We start from the raw sequence: 17,040 nt of genomic DNA, 5'->3' as shown, positions 1-17,040 counted from the left end.
GCTTATATTCAAAAGGGCTAGGTAAACAGCTCTTGGATGCCTAGCCTTCTCATCAAGTCGTGAGCGACCCATCCGTGTCAACATTTACAAACTTGCCAGATCGCTGGAAGCTGGGGTTTCACCAGAAGGAGGGGTGGGGGGAACTTGGAGAAGCACCTCGACATTTCACGTGGGTTTGAACTCCTCTCCAGGCCTTGATGTCCACTCCACCTGAGCTCCAGGTGCCCTCGCCCAGAGTGTTGCAGAAGCGCCTCCCCTGGAGACTAGCCCTTCCATGAGCTTCTATTTTGGAGAGGCTACCACACTAGAACAAGCTGGAAACTTTGTCTTGGGGAGGAGAAATGGAAGCATCTCAATTGGAGGGAAAGAGGGAAAAGGAGGAGATTGCCCTGTGGGGGGTCGGTTCTAGACTTCCTAGCCCACCCCCCAGGACTGTTGGGAGCACCAAACGAGACAGCAGGTGTGAATGTGCCCTGTGGGCTGTGAGGGGCTGGACAAATCCACAGTACGCTCTGTGCTTGTGCTGCCTTGTTGAAGAGCAAAACTGTACTTTTTCATTCCTAGGCTTCTCTCAGGATTTTCTACAGAGCGCTAGCCATAAAAATAGGCTTTCTCTAAATAGTTATATGTTGGTTGAGTGGATATATCAGAACAAGCAAGAATCTGATTACATGTAAGGAAGCACATTTTAACTGTCAGGAGAACCAGATATGGCAACGGCATTTTCAGGAAGACAACTCTGGGAAGAGAGAAACCACCATTTGTCCCTGGATGGCTTAGACACCCAGCTGCCCAAACCTAGGGATTGGATGAGCCGGATGACAGTGAAACCGTTACTGAAACAATGGAGACAAATCGTGAAGTGGTAGGAATAGGGAGCAGAGGCCTACCAGGTCCTACCATGGGCAGCTGGAGCCTTTCGACAGAGTCTCAAAAAGAAAGGAAAACTGCGAGCCGCCCAAGACTGCCTCCCTGTCTCCAGCTTTTCCTTTCACCTCGATGCCTCCAGCATTTTTTCATCATAGCCTAATAACAGTCAAGACAATCTTATCTCCCAAAATTGTTGAAAAGTCTTCACATTGAGAGAACACGATGTGGGGAACATAGTCCTCCTTAGCACCTTCTTCGAGAGGACTGAGAAAAAGAAGTCAGGGGATGAGGGAAAGGAATGGGATTGTGGGAATATAGATTCCTGTAGCCCCTAGTCCATATTTAGAGCCTTGATTCCCCGTTTGTAAATGCAGGGACTGGACCAGAGGCCTCCACGCAGCCCCCAGGGCAAATTCTCCTAAAGCCGGAGCAGGGGCTGGGGGGCAGGCTGGAGAAGAGTGGGTGCCCCCACCTGCCGCCTACCAAGCAGCCACCAGGGCACTAGGGACAGTGATATTTGAAAACCACAAACCACTGGGCTCCTCCCTGGGCTTCCTGCTCCCATCAGTGTTTCACATTTGGCTCCAAGGTCACACTAGCTCCCAGATCCTCCGCCCTGAACTATGACAGATGAGTGCCCCCTACACACAAAGAATAGAAACCGACTTGCCCTGGGCCCTCCCTTCCTTCACCCTCTGAAGCTTCTGAGAGACGCCACACCCACCAGGCTCAAGGAAAAGGCTGCTCAAAGGCACAGTGTACTGATTTGGTGTTCATCACTAAATTTCCTAGAAAGGCCCATTGACACCTTCACTGCCCAATTAGTCTGGAAATCCAGGATTGGAATGGCAGGTGGAGAAGGGGCCTTGGTCTCCACATACTAGTTCCAGGACATGGTTGGGATGCAAACTCAGTTTCTTGATAAGTACTTTAGTGTCATTAACATCTAGTGTGGGAGATTAGACTCTCCAAGGTAGCTTTGGAAAAAGTGCAAATAGCTGGGCTTTTCCCCTACGTGTTCAGCAGGTCTCAGATTAGACCTGGGGTCCTTATAGTGATTCCAATGGGCAGCCGGCGTTGGAGCCCACTGGTAGGGATTTCAACCACGAGCTGGAAGTTCTGCTGTCTGTGTGCTAACGGGCAAATCCTCGTCTCCACTCTGTTTTTCGATATCTCAGGTGGGAAGAATTATTCTGAGAGTGTTGTACCTTCCTTTGTTCTTGTCAAGCGCGGAATGCTTCTCTCCTCATTCCCTTCAGAAATAAACCTACTCGCCTGGCTGTCCTCTGGCTTCAGATCCAGCTGCTAGGCTTTCCGGGCTTCTTCTTGGAGGGAAGTCTTTGGAAGCGAGTAAGCTGGCACATCAATTCTCCTTCCTAATAAGACAAGCTGAAGTGGCCAGAGAGGGACCCCCTCAGTCACTCCAGGAATGGAGCAATGACCGTGTCCTCCTCCGCACCGTGCCGCGGTGGGTACTGGGAAACGCTCTCCCCCATCTGACAAGGCTCCCTCAAGCCTCTCTTCCCTCCCAGTCCTCCTTGACCACAGCGTCCACCCTCTGAGATCGCCCCCTTTTCTGAACACCCTTAGCATTTCTCACACATCTAGTAATTTAGCTCCTCTCAGACACGCCTTGTATTGAACAAAGTTTTTCTCTGCTCAGTTGTGTTACAAGCCCCTTGAGGGTAAGTTTCTTCTGCTTTTTATTCCTCTAAGTCCCTCCTCCCTTCTCTCCTGCCCAGAGAAGTTTCTCAATACCTGCTGATTGTTTCCCAAGTACTTCCCACCCCTACCACTCGAAACCAAAGAGGAAATGTAGGGGCATCAATTGGCAAATTTTCCTGAATAATTCGCATTTCAATTCTGAAAGCTAGCTATTTCTTCATTAGCTAAGATGTGGTACTACATTTATGAACCATCCTGTGATCATTATTAAAGAAGATTGTCTTATACGTAAGCATTTAAACGTCCTAAATCTTCTGTCTAACCAGGGGAGACAATACTGTACCTTAGAGACACATCCCGGATTTACTAGAGAAAAGGCAAAGAGCGGTATCGGTTTGTAACCGCCTCACTGCTCCCTGCACTTTCTTACCAAGCTCCCCGCTCTCACGGCGTCAGCCCTGACGCTTCGTGGGGTTTGTACGCCTAGCAGTGCTGAGGAGGTCTGCAGGCAGACTACTCAGGCTCAGATGCAACCTCTTCCACGTGCTAGCTGCACATCCTGGGGCACGTTACCTAAACCATGGGCATCAGTTTCCTCACCTCTTAACGGAAACAGAAGCACCTCCTCACAGGGTCATTGTGAAGACAAAATGGGTTACTGCGAGGAAAGCACTTAGTAGGCTCTCAATAAGCATTAGCTGTCACCATGATCATTATGCAGAAGCAGCCTCAGGAGCCAGAGACCTTGTCCTAGCTCTCTCATTTATTTGCTTTGTGACTTTGGACATACAAACCCCAAGGTCTCCATTTCTTCAGGTATAACGTTAAAATATTGATAATGCCTGGTGTACCTGCCTCACAGAGCTGCAGTGAGATTCAAATGAGCTAATACATGGGAAAATGCAGGAGAGCAAATGGCCCCTCTTTTCACCTGCACCTGTATGATCGCACAGCCCAGCGCGCTTTGTAGGATGGTTACTTATTTTTATCCGCCTCCTCAATCAGCTTGTGGGCTCCTTGAAGCAAGGATCCCATCTTACTCTCTCTTCTGTCAACCATGATGCCTGATTATGCACGTGATATGTACTCAGGAAATGGGGAACTGGAAGGGCAGCAGTCTCCTTGTGTGTATATTTTCCCAGGATGTGTTCCAGTAGCGTGCTTCCCATTGGACTGCATGTGCTAGGGCTAGCCCCTCACATCAGATGTAGCTCCCAGAAGGCACATCTGTGAGCAGCATCTGTAAGAAGGCATCTAGTCCCAGGAGCCAGGCACCCAGTAGGCATAATGTGGGGACACCCTGGCCTGCTGCTCTGCCCCTGGGACCTTCCTGGGCTCTGATCCCCTGCGCTCAGCCAGCAGTCTTTCAATCTTCATGAGGGTCTCTGAATTCATCTCCATACTATTGGAGAGACCATAAAAGCAGTTTAGTTGCCATAGACAGTCCAAATGAGGGACACTGAGAAATCCAATCTCAGCATTTTATACAGCAGCAGTGACTTGAAGACCTTGTTTTCTTTCTTCCCATTTTGAAGTCTTCCCAAGGAGGCAACTTTGGTTTTTGTGCCTCTGCTCACAGCTCCCATATCTTTATTAAGAGGTAGTCTTGGGGCATGCCATTTGCCTGATGGTGTCCTGTATTATTTCAGTATCCTTCAAAACACTCACCTAGTGCTGTGTACAGAGAAAGCACTGGATACACAGTTCCCAATTGGAATGAAAAGGACTGAGAAAACCAAAATGAGTGGACTCAATGGGAGATTAATTGCATAGGAGTCTGCTGACGGCGTGGCTGAAGCCAGATTTTTTTCGGAACCGCTGACTGCCTTCACATTTCCTGGTGGAAGTGGGACAGGTCAACAGACAACACAGAGTCCTAGATAACTTTTGCCCACACATCATTCACTTTGTGGAGCGTTGGCTTGAAATTGAGGGGTGTGTGTGTGTCTGGAACCGACGTGCCTTCCGTGAGACTCAGAGGTCTCTGCACTCTCTTCAAATGGGCTGATTACAACACAGAGGATGTGGACAGTGGAGTTTTTCCTGTTTGATGTCACACTGCTACCCTTTAAAAGTCCAAGGGAAAAAAGGAGGGAATTCAGCCTAGGATCCTCAGGCCAGATAGCCACAAGGAAGAAGAGGAGAAAAAGGCCAGTGAGGCACAGCTGCGGAGTCCAGGAGGCAGTGTCAGGTTTCAAACTCCGTGCCAGCCATTCAGAGAGCAGCGATGTCAGGGCCCTGCCTTGGGCTCCTGGTCTACGTCCTGTGCTCCGCAGTGAAAGCCTATCCCAACGCCTCCCCGCTGCTAGACTCCAGCTGGGGCAGCCTGACCCACCTGTACACGGCCACAGCCAGGAACAGCTACCACCTGCAGATCCACAAGGATGGCCACGTGGATGGCACACCCCATCAGACCATCTACAGTGAGTAGGGGCTTCATTCAGGCTGGGAATAAGGGGGAGCTCCTCTGTCCATTCATCTGCAATGGACGTGGAGAGGCCTGGGGCTGGACCAGAAGGCTAACCCAGCCTCCTAGTTTCTTGCCCAGGATCCACTTATTTGTGTGTGCGTGTGTGTGGTGTTCAAACCTTGGGAGAAGACTCTGCCACCTCCCTAATTAGTGTTTACTGGTTTCTCCCAGAATGAATAATTTCTAACTTAACAAAAATCCCTCTTCCCACAATACAGCCACTTTCTCTTGATCCTGTCCAAAGAGTCAAAAAATGTGCTGAAAGAAAGGCAAGGAGGCTGAGAGGCGAAGAAACCAGGTAGCTCATTAGACACTGGGTTTTACCTCATGAACTTTGGACTGGGTTAACAATGGAGGTTGTAAAGAAGATTCCGGTATCAGACCAAGGACTGAAACAGACGAACTCAGGGGCTCTTTCCAACTCTGAGCTTCTAGTATTCTAGCCTTATAAAAATTCTCGGGAAAAATGTGCTAAAGACAGACTGTTCAGGTATGTTGTCTTGGTGAGTCTGACCAACTGCATGAACCATCCATGCATTCACCTGTCCATGCATCCACGCATCCTTCCATCCAACAGGTTTACTGGGGGCTTCAGAAGTACCCAGTTTGGTATGAGTTGGTGATTCATCTCTGCGGAGCTGAAAGTTCCACTCAGCAGCAAATTGAGGTTGTTGGGAACTCCTTGGCAACATGAGACAACTGGAATGTTTTAAAGACTAGATTTTTGGCAAGTTGGATCACAATCCACAATAGTCAATCAATTAGCTATGATTCAAATGAGGGCTCCTTGGTGTGCACCTATATAAGGGATAATGACGTAGGAGGCAGGATAGATACTGAAAAAGACAAGGTCTTCTATTTTAGAAGAACATCTAAAAATTACTCTAAGTATACGGAAAAATGCAAACTGATTCAATATAGATCAAATTAAAGGAATGAAAGAGTAATCATAGTCTTTGTTTAACTAAACAAAATTTCTTATAGGAATAATGATTTGCCCTATATTGTTGTACTAAATTAATCAGTAATTTTGCTGTGGCCTTTCTGTGTAAGACATTCAGTATGCTAAGACTCAAAGGTCCTTAAACCTGGGAGCAAGATATATGCAACTGCAAAGCCGACAGTTCACCCCCTCCAGGTGCTCAATGGATGGTGAGAGGAAATGAGAGGAGGGAGAGAGGGTCTCTCCAAATACCAAACGGGTTCTAGAGCTCAAAGGGATACAGTAGGGATCTGGAGTCAATATCTTGGGAGCCAAGTCTGAGTCATTAGATATAAGTCTGGATACATGTGATGCATCCAAAGTGTTGCTCGTTTTTTTCAAAGGATATTTAACAGAATCTCCAATGCGTCCGCCATTGTTTGAAGCTCTGTGACTGCAAAAGAAGACATGGCCTTTCAGGCACCTCACGTCTTTCACTCCTTCTTGTCGCCCAGCTCACTGTCAGACTTTAGGGAATATAATTTGGGACCTCTCATTGGGGGGCACCCTTACTTCCTCTGCAACATGATAGGAGATTTAAAATGTGTGATAGTGGGTTCTGGTAAATTATTGTGATTCGCATAGATGGAAGGGGCTTCATACAACTAAAGAATGCTCATAAAACTTGTCTAGAATCATGGAATCCCTTCACCGAATGAACCCGGCAAAGACGCATCCCTCCGGACAAGACATAGAGCACAGCAGTGCGGCAGTGCGACCTGCTGCGTGGGCTGTGAGTAGCACCAAATTGTAGAACTTTTCCCTCAAATATCCACCGGCATCAGGCCCAGAGGAGGCAGGCGCTCAGTCCTAGCTGGAATGAATTAAAGTGACTGGGAAGAAGCAGGTCTGAAGATTTTTTTTTTTTTTTATAGAAATGTGATTTTGTTTTGTCAGTTACAGACACTAGCTAAGCATCGTGTGCCTGTGGAAATCAACACAAACCTGGGAAGGGGAACCAGGGTCAGCATGGTGGGAGGGAGACACTTTTCCTAGTTTATATCACCTTTTGTATGATTCAAATCAGCTATCGTGTGTATTACCAGAGAAAATGTATACACTAAGAGAAAAAGTTACCAGAAAAGGACAGAGGAAACATTGATGCACGTAGATGGGTGGCGCAACTAGTTAACAGATTGGTGAAGGATCTGTAATCCCCTCCTCAGGGAACATAAAGCAACGCTTTCACGCTGGTGGAGAGGTGTGGGGTGTTTTTTTCCCTCTTAATTAATTATACATTTCTAGTGAAATCTGGTTCATTGATTATTGTGCTTTAGGAAATTCTTGATTAGTACTGGAGTGCCCAAACCCTCTTTGGGTTTTGTGACGTTATCTGCCTACCAGATTCTAGGGCCACCCTTGGGACTGACAGCGCCGAGGTGAGGGAGCCTCTCCAGTGTCTGCGTCTCCTGCCCACTATGAACGAGGCCACCCCCACGCCCCGTTATCCTCACTTTGTGCAAACAGCAGAAAGGCGATGCTCGTGACTCCTGGTTAATACACTTCCTAGATCCTGATATCTTGACTTCCTCCACCTTCCCCACTGGCGCTTTCTTTACTTGAAGCTGAATTATCCTCTGGCTCTTCAACCCTTCAAAATATTATCTTTCTTTTGGGGAGCTTGAATCACTTTATATCTACTGCCTTATTTGTCATTGACCGGCCATGAGAATAGAATGGGTCAGGTAATTTTCTACTTTCATAGCAGAGGTTGAGGTGAAGTGGCAATAGCAAAAATTATTAGTACTTAGAAAGTGCGTTTATAGTGGATAAAAATATTACCTCATTACATCCTCAAGACGACCAAATGAGATAAGTGATGGTACTACATAGAGAAAACAAAGGTGGAAGAATGTAAATAACTGGCTCAAGGTCACATAGTTAGTAAATGACCTAAAGGACACCTTGACCCCAATCCGTTGCTTCTTCCAGAGTCACATGCACGGACACTGGCCGTCACTGAAGGAAATGTCTCTTAAGTCTGCCTCGCTCTAACAGGTTGTGGCTCCGGCAGCCAGCGATTTGTGCTTTCCTTCTGTCAAATTCCGCCCTTGATTCTGTGACACTGGAAACCTGCCTTCTGAAACTGCAAAGGGAACAAAATCTGTCTCTTATTTTCTGAACTTCCACACTGGCTCATGCTGGTTTGATACATCCGTTCATCCTCTGTAGCAGCTGCTCGCTCTTCTTCTGCAGGCTGTTTTCTGTTGGGACTGGGCCTGGCAACCGGGAGCACGTGTACCATGCACACTGCCCACACTGACCCCAGCATCTGGCTGGCATGACTGCGAGGTCTGGGCTTGTCACAGACGAGAGGTCAGCACATACTATACGTATCCCACGCGCTTCACACTTTCGAGTCACTTTTACAACCATCACTCCATTCGATTCTAACTGTAATCCTGTGAAGTAGGCAGGACGGCTTCTATTATTCTCTCTTTACAGCTGACGAAACTGAGCGATGACTTGCCCATGGCCACAAAGTTAGTGAGCAGCAAAACTGGGACCAGAATCCAAGTGCCCTGGTTCCTGGTCCAGTGCCCCTTCTGTGACCCACTCGGGGGCACTGCAACTTGGGGTTCTTGTGCCTGCGGGCATGAATTCTGGCACTTGGTTTTGTCTTCTCATACTTGTAATGACTTCTGTGGGAGGCAAACTGTAGGGTCATGGCAAGAGGATTCAGGAAACTGACCTGACTTTGAATCCTGCCTTAGTTTCCTTGTCACTTAAATTGGGATACTGAGACCACCAATATTAATACTAATGATAGTAACGATATAACCATTGCCTTGAAAATTTAAATATGTACTCAGAACCCAATCACTCAAAACCAGTTACTAAGTGTAATGTTTTCCCCAATTAGACTGAAAAATTCATCAGGACAGAAACTATTTCTTACATGTTCCTTATGTTTCTCTCAGGGCTTACCATAAAATTAGCCACATATGTGAGACATGCAGGGAGACCCCATTTGGGGATAATTTAAATATCCTCTACACCTCCCATGCTCTACTCCACTTCCAGAAGCTTCCCTCAAGGCTAACCCTCAGCCAAACTTTGAAACAAATTAACTTTTCTCTTGGGCCCTCTCCCCTTCTCTTCTTTCTGGGCCTGCTCCCATCCTCACTCTCTCTGTCCCACATCATTCCAGTTTCAGTCCATATCAGGCTCTATACTCAGCTAGCGGGCCTGCTCCTCTCCTTGGAGGTCTTCGTATTGAGCGTACGTGGGGCAGGGGAGGAGACTCAGGCTGTAAACCAGGCCATGAGGATGATGGGCATTTACAACCTCTCCACACTTCATCTCTAGAAGAGGGATCTGAACCCCTGCCTGGGCTACCTCCCTGGGGGCTATGAGGCCAAGTGAGACGCATGTGGAAATGCTCTGGTAGGCAAATGAGAGTGGCCCCAAAGACTTAAAGAAATGATTTTCAACAGAAAATGTCAGATAATTAAACAGCATTTGGAGCAAAAAAGTCTTGCTGAATTGGACCCTTGCCACAAAACAGAAAGCTTTAGATTTTATTTAACAAGACATTGGTACTTGTTAAAATTGCAAGTCCCCACGGGGAGCGGGAGGGAGCCACAGTTAAAGCCGTTATCAATTATTTAAGGCGTGGCTAGTATGATTGGGCTTCAGGCTCTTGTTGGAGACTAGTTTTGAGTGGGGCGATTGAAAGACCATAAAAGACTGCACCTGGAGGGGACACCACCAAGTGAGAAAAGGACAGAGAACAGCGATAAAAACCCAAGAAAATTCCATGCATCCCTGGTATCTATCCAACATGGAAAGATCAACCCTCTGCTCCTAAGTAGCTCACTTTAGGGGAGGCACAAGATACATAAACTTGGCTAAAGCAAGGTGAATGATAGCCATGCTGTAAGAGAGGTGTAGGCACTGTGCTGAGGGAGCCGAGAAGAAAGAACACTTAATTCTGATTAGGGAGATCAGGAAAGTCTTCATAGAAATGGTGACTGGCCTGGCCTTGGAGGATGGGTGACTTCAGTAAACAGAGAAGGGAGAGGAAGATCAATTCGAATACATACGATTCCAATATGGCAGACTATTACACAGCTACGTGGGTGGACATCAGACTCCACATGCAAGCTGGATCTTTGAAAGACACCTTGGCATAGACTTAAAAATCGCAAAAGCAGAAGGCTTGGAAGAATGTGACCACCACCAGAAACATTAAGAGGGATTAGCCAGGCAAAGGGGAAAATAAAGGCAGTCCAGGCAGAGAGATAAAGGTGTACAGCACAGGAGAGAGATGCCAGAGTTCAGAGTGCTCCCTGCAGGCAGGAGGATGCAGCAGGAGGCAAACGTGGGTGGTGGGGATTGGAGAGGAAGGGGAGCCAGAAGAATCAGGCTGAATAAGTAAGTATAAGGGGAGGGTTAAGTGGAATCATCACTGCCCTAAAACTCAATCACGGGAGGTTTCATGAATGTGGGTTTTCAGGAAGTGCTGGAACGTGGAAACTGGATGCGCAGCAAGCCTTGACCTGAGTAATTTTCTCCGTAGGTGCCCTGATGATCAGATCAGAGGATGCTGGCTTTGTGGTGATAACAGGTGTGATGAGCAGGAGATACCTCTGCATGGACTTCAGAGGAAACATTTTTGGATCAGTGAGTTTCTTTTTGTGCTGGTCACCATTGGCAAATAATTAATTTCTTTGACAGAACATATAGTGTTATAACCTAAAGATTCCATTTGCAGTTTTCACTATGCACTTTATTCAGCCTAGGGACTAAATGTTCAGGTTTATACAGCTGGGGTGTGAGCCCGGGGCTCTCAGCCTCTAGTCTGAACCGCCTGTTGGTACCCACGTTTGTGTCTAGCACAGCTCCAGGTCATCTAGTCACGCCAATTCATGTTGTAAAGTACAACAGAAAGCGTGGGAAGCCATTGGGGTCTTCCTGATTCTGTTGCTAGACCTCCGTGACCTTGGGCAAGTCCCCTCACTTCTATAAACTTCAGCTTCCTCACCTGGAAAAAGTGAAGTGGGATGGACCACGTGCCCTGGGGGGCTCCCTCCAGTTAAAGACGTCTAATTAACCATTTCTGCCCCAGCTGTGACGGCTGCTCCTTCAGATTGGTAAGCAAAGGATTTCCCAAGCTACAGGTTGCAGGCTTACTCCAAAGGATTTTGAGATAGTAAAATAGTTGGACTGCTTATCCCCGGAGCCTCCTGCCACCCAACAGGCCACTAGAAATTCCACAAGGGCAACGGCTTTCCGTTTGGCTTACTGCTGTGTCCCAGCACGTGTAACAGTAGATAAATATTTATTGAACAAATATAGACAATCAATCAATCAATCAGTGTCTGTTCACCACATAGAGGCACACGGATAGTGCTCATCTGTAACATACTTCGGAGTTTGAGCAGCAGGCGCTCACTAAAACCTGGTACTGGTGAGCAGCAGAGTGAGGGCTCAGACCTAGGCCATCTGTGGCGGAAGTCCATTCCCTAATTCCCAAACCATACTCTCTTTCTGATGGGAGTAACCTCATTTGTGTTTGAGCCTACAAACCCCATCCCATCTCCTCTCTCCAGGTAAGGAGACAGACTCAAGCCCCCTTTCAGCCAAAACAGGGTTCCAAAAGGCAGAGCGGGAAGGACGAGGTCGCGTGTAAGGGAGCCCTCCCTCCGGAGCCGCACTCACCTGGGCCCGGCAAGCCCCGGAGGCCGGCGGGGTCTCCAGGCAGGCCTGCGAGGCCCTCGTGGTCGCCGCTCCTGGGAGAGGCATCTGTGCTCGGTGTGGGGCGATTTGGGAAGCACTCGTCAGAAGCACTCTTCCCCGCAGGGCACGACGGGGTGAAAGACACCTACCTGTAGGGTTGTTGCTGGGGGAGGGGGGGGGGAGCCGGGCACAGCGCCAGCCGACCTCAGGGCCGCAGGCTGGCTGGCAGGAGCGCACGGCCCGGTCGGCCGCCCTCACCGGGCCCGCTTGTCCTTCCAGCATCACTTCAGCCCCGAGAGCTGCAGCTTCCGACAGCGGACGCTGGAGAACGGCTACGACGTGTACCACTCGCCGCAGCATCGCTTCCTCGTCAGCCTGGGCCGCGCCAAGAGGGCCTTCCTGCCCGGCACGAACCCCCCGCCCTACTCGCAGTTCCTGTCCCGGAGGAACGAGATCCCCCTGGTCCACTTCAACACCCCGCGGCCGCGGCGGCACACGCGCAGCGCCGAGGACAACTCGGAGCGCGACCCGCTGAACGTGCTGAAGCCCCGGCCCCGCATGACCCCCGCGCCGGCCTCCTGCTCCCAGGAGCTCCCGAGCGCCGAGGACAACAGCGTGCTGGCCAGCGACCCCTTAGGGGTGGTCCGTGGCAACAGGGTGAACACGCACGCGGGGGGCGCGGGCGTGGAGCGCTGCCGCCCCTTCCCCAAGTTCTTCTAGGGGAACCAGAAAGGAATCCTTTCCAACCCATCTTTCAGAAAACTGCCTCTAAAGGGACCAGCTCCCTTTGCACTGCAAGGAAGGGGGAGGGAGCCTGGGGGAGGGGGAACATGTGGAATTAGCTTCTCCTCCCCATTCGCTTCCCCTGAGGGTCTGCTTTGAGCCCTGAGAAACGGGAGTTTAACGGCCTTCCCCACCCGGCCTGTACCACCCTCCTGAATTAAGCCCCAATAGGTAAATTAGAAATTTCCCCTTCATTAAGGAGAAGGGATTCTGACCCCCGGTATTTCTCTTCCTAATGCCCCTTTTCTTTATCAGTTTAACACTAAAACCAAAGCAATGGCTTAGTGAGTTCACCACTTTGAAGGTGAAGGAAGAGCCAATGCCAGCAGCTTCTCCCCTGCTCCGTGCATTTATTTATATTATCTGCCTGGGCCCTGCCAGCATTCGAGTTTGCAACCTTGACCTAGGGCGTTACAGCTGAACTGAGCAAACTGATGAAAATCCTAATCTCAAACCTTTGTTCTTCCTTGAGCATCTCTGGAGAAGAGCTGTCAAAAAGACTGCTGGCAGGCTGTCAGAACTTAACTAGAATGCTTGGAGAACTGAGGCCAAAATCAAGCTAGAAAACTCAACCTCCCTGTAGGGTGGGCACCCCTTGCCGCGCTCTCTCCCTCTGTGCAGCCAGTCAGAGGGCCGAGAATGGGAACAAAGGGCTCTGTTCCCAAGCGGCCCATGACCCAGCCTTGCCTCTTGGCGCCATCTTTGGCACTAGTGAATTTGGCCTGAGGAGGAGCTTTGGTACTGGCTCAGGAAACTACCCTGCTGGGAAGAGGAAGTACATTCAAACTCTCCCAGGAGACATTTAATTAAGCCTCTACTTCCAGGTTGAGTAGTAATCCATTCTGGATGAATTACACAAATGTTACGGGGGGGGGGGGGGGGATCTTGAGACAATGGGACTGTTTCGAGTTAGAGTTTCTGTGGACTGGCAAATTGCGTGCTTTTGTCTAGTGAAGTGGCATCAAGGACTCAGGGGGAGAAGTCCAATAACCAGGGACCACAATGCAGGAGGTACGAAAGGACAACTCGGTCACAGCTCTTATCTCTTGACCATCCTGCAGCAGTGGCTAGAGGATTAGGTAAAACTCTCCTAGGCTGACACATGTGGGTCTTAATCCCCTTGGGAATACTCGGAGCATTAAATGAAGACAGCTTTCAGTCCCAGGAGCGCCAGTGCTACTCTGAGGAAAACAAAACCTCACTTAGCAGCTGAGCAGCACACGACAGGCAGGACTGTTGCTCAGCCCTCACCCCAGCCTGCCCCGTGACTTAGGTCTTCCTATAAGGGGGCCTCATTTCCTACCTCTATTTAAAAGGCCAACTAGTGAGCAGAACATTAACAAGCAAGCTAGATCAAAACAACAGCTTCTCTCCAGGTACCTTTTCTTTTCCACTGCCAGCATGCACCCAGCCTTAGAAATCGATCCATTCGTTTTACTTAGGAATCATTACACAACTGTTTTCACCTGATGGTTTGAAGCTGAACTTGAAGGACTAGTTCCTATTCTGAAACACTAAAACTATGCATACTACTATATAGCAGTGCATGGCAAGTATTTTCTTTATATGGTTTTCATTTCCCACTGGAGACATTATACGTATAACAGCTATTAGAAGCCCCCAGTACTGACAACTAGATGGAAAATCCCAAAAGGGCTTTGGCAGAAAACTGGTTGTAATCTCACAAACTCAATACTATTTATCAGAACTTTCTCTTTGGCAAAGCCAAGGTAGCCCCCACAATCTCCTATGTCCCTTAGCATGTGGCAATATTTATTTATTTATTTGGAAGATTTTGCCTATCGCTCTATATTTATAGATATTTATAAAAATGTAACCTCACCTTTTTCCTTCTTCTGTTTAAAAGAAAAATAAAATTATCCCAGCTTCTGTTAGCTTTTAATCTCTGTATTCTTTCATCCAGCATATGAAAATAAAAGGGATTATGGAAGGGGAGCATTGGGGCCATCCAGAGAAAGTGAAATTGAAAAAACAATCAGAATTTTTAAATATTCGAAGTTTTTTCCCTTCATAAGTGGACTCAGCAAATTTGGCTAATCCAGGCTGTATTACTGAAAACAAAGAAATTTTTTAAATCAATATTGGATTTCTGATCACTCTAGCTCTAAAGTGTTTCAAGAAAGTAATCTTTCTATTTGAAAAATATTCAGACATAACCACATCAATATTCCAGTGAACCAGATGCTACACACTTACACACAGTGTCACTGCCCAGTGAGACTTGATAGCAGGACACTAAGATAATGAATCCACGTCTTCCACTTCTGAATTTGGTACCCCCAGAATTCCTTCGTTAATGTCTACCTGATCAGCTACCAAAATACAGGAAGCAAAGATGCTTTCTATACATCTACAGCTTTCTGGATTCAAATTTGCATCAGTTCAAGCCTATAGTTAGTTTTTCATTACGTGACTATAGAACTTAGTGTGGGCTTCACTATTTTGACTGGTGTTCAAGTGACCGTCTGACGAAGTCTCCTGAGGGGACTGTCTTCTGATTCGGTCCCTCTGAGTGCCAAGGTCCTCTGAGCAATAGAGAAGGGCGACGGGTAGCATGAGGACAGGTACAGAAGTACAGGTCAAATGCTCTGTTTCTTTGATTACATAAAACAGAATTATCAAAGGCAGATTATTGTTTTTAAAGTTCTCTCCAGTTTCTTTTCTTTCCCTTTTTTTTTTTTAAATAGATAACTTGGCCTCTGCTTATAAGGTTCATCCCTCCACAGTATTTCAGAAATAAAGGGCAGAAGGAGCAAGGGAATCTGAAGTTTTATTTCTGGTCCGAAGGATTTTAACATGTGATAAGCCATAGGAATGGAGCAGTACCAAAATAACCATTTGGAAATAAACAGGCCTTCATTCCATTATAGAAGGAGAGTTAAATACTGTAGGGAAAAAGATGTCGTGTGGACATTTCCCTTCCACACACTTAGAAGAGTTCCTTTCTCTGTCCGTGAACGTTCTCCCTGAGGAAAGGAAAATTTAAAGCTTTTTAATACAACACAATTAGTGGGGTGGGGATGGAAGAAGGGAAATAAAGAAAAAAATATACATCCATAGTGAATTTCATGATACATTATATACAGCTGGCTACTAGAAGCTTAGGAGATCCAACCAGAGGCAAGGTTTCCAGTATTTAAAGTCCAATCTTTGTCTTGTCTACAGAATTAGAAATGCTTGTAGGATAAAGAAACCACAACCTTTACACATATATGACGGGTACTTAACGTTTCTATAAAACTTTCGTACATCTTAACTACCTTAACACTTAAAGCCACATAGCTTCCACTGCTAGCCATGACACAGCAACTGGTACCAGACTCGCTCTCCTACCAAAAACCAGTATATAATAAAGCAAAATATATGAGGCAATTGTTTTCAGGCAGGGAGTAGCAAAGACTATGATCTTTGAGAGAAGAGAAGTTTACAAGTCCCATGATCATCCCACTTTCTGCCTCTGGAGCACCTGACAGGGAGAGGGAAGCCGGGCAGAGTAGCAGGCTCGCTGAGCTGAGAAAACAGCTGGACTTTGCAGGGCAGAGTAGCTAGAAGAAGGAGCCATGCAAAGAGGGGATTTCACCAGTTTGCAGGAGTGTTCACTGCAGGCCTTTGGCCAAGGACTGGGCTGCACACGCTCAGAGAAAGATTCAGCAGGCCTAACAAAGATCATCTGCTACAGAACTGGGAGAAAACAGTGAGTGATACCAGAGGCCACAAAATCCTGAGAAACTAGAAATCCAACTAAGCCAGGGTAAAGAGACTCCCTGAGTGCATCAACATTTAACTGAGGCCAAAGAAAGGCCACATTTTAGGACTAAGCCCCAGAGAAAGGAGTACACACTAAAACTGAATTCAAAACTGAAATATACCTGCTCTACTAGAGATTATACCCGGCCAGACAAAACCACAATGATCTGCCACTAATTTAACCGTCTGCCAGAACGGTTGAACACATTTCAAGGAAGATGATACAATGCAGACTCAATACATGGCATCATCCACACTCCATGAGAAGGAATGAGGCAAAGGGGCCCACAGTCAAGAGAAGATGCAATCACTAGAAACCAACCATAAGATGACCCAAATGTTGGAATTAGCAGGCTAGAACTTTAAAGCAGCTAATATAAATATGTTTAAGGGTTTTAAAGAAAAGTATGATTATAATGAACAAACAGATCAGGAACAAACAGATCAGGAGAAAAAAGGACCAAATAGAAATCTGGAATCAAAAAATACAATATCTGAAATGAAAAATGTATTAAATGGGCTTAATAGCAGACTGGAGATAAAAGAAGAAATCGCCATTTAATATAAGTTAATATATGTTATCTAATCTAAAGAATAGAGAAAAACTATATTTAAAAAATAACGACCAGACTCAGTGATCTGTGGGACAGCATCAAACCATCCAAAATATGTGTAAGTGGAGTCCCAGAAGGATAGGACGGGAAAGTTTACATGTAAGAAATATTTGAAGACATATGGCTGAAATTTTCCCCAAACTGGTGAAAAACTGATGTACTGATACAAGCAGTTCAGTAAACCTCAGGCAAGATACACACAAAGA

The 17,040-nt window shown here is 47.1% G+C and overlaps 1 protein-coding gene across 1 annotated transcript; it reads left to right on the top strand.

Moving 5' to 3' along the window:
- Positions 1 to 4,627: 4,627 nt before the first annotated feature.
- FGF23 (fibroblast growth factor 23) lies at positions 4,628 to 16,671 on the top strand. The gene is made up of 3 exons (XM_001491419.4): positions 4,628 to 4,958; positions 10,510 to 10,613; positions 11,949 to 16,671. Exons 1-3 carry the CDS (start codon positions 4,763 to 4,765, stop codon positions 12,387 to 12,389), a joined length of 741 nt encoding a protein of 246 aa, XP_001491469.1. The 5' UTR covers positions 4,628 to 4,762; the 3' UTR covers positions 12,390 to 16,671.
- The last annotated feature ends 369 nt before the right edge of the window (positions 16,672 to 17,040 follow it).

This window comes from Equus caballus, chromosome 6 (assembly GCF_041296265.1).
Source record: "Equus caballus isolate H_3958 breed thoroughbred chromosome 6, TB-T2T, whole genome shotgun sequence".
Taxonomy (NCBI): Eukaryota; Metazoa; Chordata; class Mammalia; order Perissodactyla; family Equidae; genus Equus; species Equus caballus.
Note: the sequence above shows the minus strand (reverse complement) of the source record. Positions and strands in the feature narration are given on the sequence as shown.